A 6,000-nucleotide genomic window follows, 5' to 3' on the forward strand; every position below is an offset into this window, starting at 1 on the left:
ATTTCCCAGCATATTTTGAAATAGATGCAAACATCCCCTGACTCTTACTCAGTTATCAGAGTTAGTGTCTCTTGCCAAGAGACCATTCTGCCAGTTTGCTTGAACACGCTTCCCAGATACATAGGGCTGGTAAACAAGGGAAATATAAACTATTCTTCCCTAGTCTTTCATTCTTAAGAATTTGTAGCACCTTCCATTTTTAATGTGAATTTATCCTAGTCACTCATTAAATGTCATTTCCCATTATAATTTTTCTTTTGGCTTCCAGAAATTATTGTAAATGTTTATGCCTTGAAGCCTCTATTCCATCCTTCTAACCAATTTTTAAAATTGCATGGTATGTCCTATTTTCATGTCTCAGTGATGTGATGCCAACAGAGACTTCCAGCAAAAGTAGACACTAAACTTCTAGCTGGCCTAAGGTAACATTTGCAAAAGCACCTGTCCCATTTTGAAAAGTGACATAGGTACTTAGATGGCTAAATCTCAATGAAAGTCAAAGGGATTCAAGTGACTTAGTAGCCTAGGAGCTTTTGAAAATTTTACCCCTGCTCTTTTTGGGAACATAATATAATAACTAGCTTAGCTCTCTTAAAAACAAACCCCATCAGAGAATAATAATATCTATGTCTTATATAGCACTTTTCATCAGTAAGGCCAGATATTTAATTAAAATATAAAAAATAAATTTCATGTTGTGGACCTGAGACCCAACAAAAGAAAGAAATCCAAAGTTAGGGATACAGCTGTCAACTCTTTTCTTAGCTTTCCCTGTCATGTGAAGATTGCGATTGAAGGTATAATTTGTACTGCAAAATTTATGGGAGACTTTAAGACTGAAACCTAGTCCTTATACTTTTTTTAAAGGGATTCTGTCACCTTGAAATCTAGTGAGTTTAATATACAAGTTCAAGTATTACAACTTGCCTCTGACTACCAGATGCTGGACTAAATGATGCCATTGATCACTCAGTAATTGCCCTGTTTGTTCATTTCCTCTGAAGCACCTGGCATTGGCTGCTATCGGTAGACAGGATACTGGGCTAGATGGACCATTGGTCTGACCCAGTATGTCCATTCTTATATCCTCTCTGCTGTGGCAAAGATCCTAATGAGGAAACTGACCATAAAAAGGTGATGCTGTAGGTGACCTTAATCAAAGTGTAAGTGCACAAATTAAACTGGAAAAGCAGGGAGTTTTTCTTTTAACTTAGTTCACTTTTAACATCAGTAATTAAAATATTTTCAGAAATTTAAGTTTTCTTTTGAAGGTAAATTTTCAAAGTAATGAACAGTCATGGAGTTAAATGTCTACATTCAGAAATGTTCACATCCAGTGTTCCAAAATAAAGTACCTTATGAAAGTGCATGCTCTAATCTTTCAATAGGTCTGGGAGGATCCCTTATCTTTTGATCAGAGGATCAGTTCTAACTAGTTAACCAAATAAAGACATCTCAAATCCGTCACTACAGGAAATATTCTATGGTGGTGAATGAACGTCTGCTGAAGTTGTAGTAAAGCTACAAATAGATATGTAACTGGCTTATATTCTGTCTTCTCCAGGACATTCTGCAGATCATATAGTAACCTGCCTAACCAGAGACAGTTACAGTACTCATGCCTTTATACAGCACCTCATGGCAGTGCTGTCATTGCTGGCACGCACACCTTCACCAGAACCAGTAGATAAGGATTTCTACTCTGAATTTGGGAATAAAAATACAGGTAAATGGTCCATTCTACACTCTTAGGTTAGTATATCATATACTAGAGGGGTAGCTGTGTTAATCTGGATCTGTAAAAAGCGACAAAGAGTCCTATGGCACCTTATAGACTAACAGAAGTATTGGAGCATAAGATTTCGTGGGTGAATACCCACTTCGTCAGACGCATGTGGTGGAAATTTCCAGAGGCAGGTATAAATATGCAGGCAAGAATCAGTCTAGAGATAACGAGGTTAGTTCAATCAGGGAGGATGAAGCCCTCTTCTAGTATATATCAAATACTGTGTAATGTGTATTTTTTTAAATCCAAAAGTGAAAGATTTTATGTATTGATTGTTTGCTTCCTATTAACTCAGTTCCACTTCCACTTGAAGTCCTGTGTGAGTTTATCCTAGACTTTCCTGTCTGAACAGAAATGTTTAATTTCTAATACATTTGCACAGGGGGAGACAATATGATAATATAATTCTCCTTTTATAGAATCCAATAAATTACATCCCTTACATAATCTTTTGGGCCATCTACAGCTGTAGCTTGTATTTATAGGTTAGACTTGTAACTTATAGCTCTTTAAGGAACAGTCTCTTAACTTCTGCAGAAGAGGGACTTTTTTGGTCTCTAAAGGTTGTGCATTCATGGACCAGTAACAATGACAGATTAGATAAGATTTAAGGGATTTTTAAAATGTGTTAAATTCGTACCTTCAGCCATTAAAATGCGCAGCGATAACTCTGCTTTTAGCTAGATTTCTAAACTTAGCAGAGGGTTCTCTAAATAAAGCTGAATTTTTTGATGGTGCTTGTGATCATTTTAAGAAAGCTTTTAAGGAAATCATTGCTTAAGTCTGGCCTAAAACATTTTACTTACAGCCATTTATGGTAGACCAGAAGCAGTGAATCCTCCTCCTACTGCAGGAGCTTGCTCCTTAGGGAGCAGTGTGCACATCATGATGCGACATTAGACATAACACACAACTTGTGAGAGAGTTCTTTTCAGAGGGACCATTTAAAGATGTCTTTTCATCTGCTATAGCGATAATAAGGGATTTCATATTTGTGTTCTCAATGATTCCATACTGGATTCAATCCATTTAGAACTCAAAAGTTGATTTGTCTCTCCAACTACTAGCAAGACAAATACTATCTGTGATCTGAGAATCCAGCTATTTTTCTCTGCCTCTTACGTCATCACCACTAATAAAGATTCTTTAATTGGAGCTGGAAATGGTTGTTGATGCAAGAGGCAGATGAGAAATCCAGTAAGGACATGCAATCCAAATAAATTATTCACATATTTTATACAAATAAAAACTGTGCATAAATAATGGCTAAACTTGAGTTGTTCCAGCTGCAACAAACTGTGTCAAAGGATCTAATGTTTAGCCACATGCATCAGGGAAGCATTGTGTAATACTGAGTGTAAAGTAAAATTCATGTATATTTGTGCTTGCAGGAAAAATGGAGAATTATGAACTGATTCACTCTAGTAGAGTAAAGTTTATATATCCCAATGAAGAGGAAATTGGGGACCTTGCTTTTCTAGTGGCAGAAAAGATGTACAGTTTGGCTAACCTCCAGTCTCTAAATATCCTTCTGTATGTGTTGGCATTTCAAGTGAATCATACAGAAGAAACTGCTCAAGCCAATAGTTCACTTCAGCCTAAAACACTCATTTTAACCAGTTCTGATTTGTTCCTTTTCAATGAGGATTATATCAGTTACCCGCTACCTGAATTTGCAAAGGAACCACCAAAGAAAGACAAGTATCAACTCACAGATGGAAGACGAATCCGTGATTTAGACAGAGTGCTTATGGGCTATCAGACATATCCACAGGCCCTCACATTTGTGTTTGATGACGTTCAGAACCAAGATCTCATGCAGAACCTAACACTGGATCATTTTGGAGATACTTTCAGTGCCCCAAAGTTAAATGCTAAACATAAGGGCAGTGGGAATAGAGAGATCCAGTGGTACATCTTTATCCCAAGTGCAGAAAGCCGTGAGAAACTAATATCACTGCTTGCAAGACAGTGGGAGATCTTGTGTGGTCGGGAGCTGCCTTTGGAACTCACTGGGTAATTGTCGCACAGCTAAGTGATTGGAATGTGAAATAAAGCACAGTATTTGAATAAGCAGGACTTTCGGTATTATCTGAAAACTTAATCAGAGGCTGATGCTCGACTCTATTGTCATTATGGTTCCCTTGTGCAGTGAACAATTTAATATAGTAATACAGTATAAGCTTCTGAAGTGTTAACTGGGAAGTAAGCTTTTTGTAAATTCTATTTTTATGCAATGGTATACGTACACGATTTTCATGAAGCATCCTGGGAAACTGTATGGAACAAAAGGAGTCAACACTAGACGTTGTCTAGGGCTATTAACATTTCCACTATTTTTCAATATATATCAGTCTAGCTGTTCTATACAAACTATACTGTGTAAATAATGGTAAGAAAAATGCTTGTGGCGTTAAAAGTGCAATGGTATTTGTACAAGATGTATTTTATTGGGTATGCTGCTAACACTTATTATTTAATGACGACAAACACTTTTACATTTTATATTTTGAGGTCAAATTTAATTGTTTGCTGCTAATCATGAACCTAGTGGCAAAAGTCACCTGGAGAAACCACAACTAAATGTTACATTTTCATCTGAAATTATAGTTCCATGGCACTCTTTCATTATAGATTTGTAAAATGATTAAATCAGTTTGCTACCGTCATAGAAATGAAGAGTGCCCAGCATTGATATACTAACATTTTGCCAGCAAATAATGGTGAATTTGCACCTCTGAGTACCAAGTGTTGTTTGTTGCCTACTTTCTCAATACAAATAAAGTGAAATTTGACAGTTTGTTTACCTGACTTGTTTTCTATATATCTTTATTCACACTGATTCTTTCAAGCATTTGCAAGATTGTGTAAAGCAGCGTAGCTGCAGTGACTGCTATAGAGCTTATGCCAGTTTAGATCAACTGAGTCGCTGTCCCTAACGCTAGAAGTATAAATACTTGTTCTGGTGATGATTTTAAGTAAGTGCTTCTGATTTATAGCAAGGTTGTTTTGTATACATTCTTATACCCCGCTTATCACTGTAGTATCTGAGCGCCTTCCTGTAGGGCCTTAACTTTACTAGCATCTATCTAAAGGCAGGGGGAGAATTTTGTTTTGGAATATTTTGTATTATATACGCACATGTTGCTATATGTTGATGTTCTGTACATGTGGCTCAACATTCTAAGGAGAAAACTCCATCTTGCTATTCATGAGATCTGTCTTGGGAATCGCATATGCCAAATCAGTTCAAAACCAGAACCGCTTGCCTTCCTGTCATGGAACCTATCTGTCTAGAAGAAGTCAATACCTTAATTGCTTGAATGTTGAAACAATCAAATATGATCTGTTCATACATAGAGACCAAGGGCTACAAAAGCTTTAAAATCCACACTCCTTAGCTTGGTTAAACTAGCCAATCATGGAACCAGTAAAAAAGAGTAGGATTCCTTCTCAGGATCTTTGTACCTGCTTCAGATTGACTTTCCTCCACCTTGTGGCAGAGCTAGTTAAATAATTTATTGGACAAATATTGCAGTATTTTTCAAATTATGTAAATATTTTTCATTATTAACCCAATTTAGGGAGCTGAGTGAATGATCTGTGAATTTCATGATATTTTTCTAATAAAGTATTTTCAATCACTTATTCAGCCAGATGAAGGACATGCCATGTGTAGTGTGTATAAAGCATCTTCTCAACCAGCTCTTCGTTCACTTCAGGTTTCAGTTCATGATTGCTCTTCTTGGGTTTGTTGTTTAAAATCTCACTCTATTGCATTTTCTCTAGCTCCCCTCTCACTTTGGCCCTAATCCTGCAGTTGGATCTGCTTTACATGGACCCCCATGCCCATGAAGAGCCCCCTTAAGATCACTGGGGCTTTGTGTGCGTGCCAAGATCTGTCCATGCAGATTCAACTACAGGATCAGAGCGTTTGTTTCTATTCCACTCCCTTCACTCAGGATGCACAGGAGGTTGGTGCTATCACACATCATCCTCAGTGTTCAGATGAGTCTTCAGCTGCACATAATGTGCAGGACACCTTTGATCTCTGCACCTAATCAATTCCGTTTCTATTCTCATTCAAAGCCTCTTATCTCTCACCTATACATCTTTAATATCTATACCTCTGTTCTTAGTTATATATCTCTGAAAGCATCTTGCATATAGTTGGTATAAAAGATGCCCTGCAAAATATAACTGCATTGTAAGCA

General features: G+C 37.1%; 1 protein-coding gene across 1 annotated transcript in view; it reads left to right on the top strand.

The window, feature by feature from the left end:
• NISCH (nischarin) overlaps positions 1-4,585 on the top strand; it is a 60,790-nt gene extending 56,205 nt beyond the window's left edge. Inside the window, exons 20-21 of the mRNA XM_065407307.1 lie at positions 1,565-1,726; positions 3,178-4,585. Of these exons, the coding sequence (XP_065263379.1) occupies positions 1,565-1,726; positions 3,178-3,806 (791 nt within the window). The 3' untranslated portion in view covers positions 3,807-4,585. The remainder of the gene's footprint in view (positions 1-1,564; positions 1,727-3,177) is intronic.
• Positions 4,586-6,000: the final 1,415 nt, after the last annotated feature.

This window comes from Emys orbicularis, chromosome 7 (assembly GCF_028017835.1).
Source record: "Emys orbicularis isolate rEmyOrb1 chromosome 7, rEmyOrb1.hap1, whole genome shotgun sequence".
In the NCBI taxonomy this organism is placed as follows: domain Eukaryota; kingdom Metazoa; phylum Chordata; order Testudines; family Emydidae; genus Emys; species Emys orbicularis.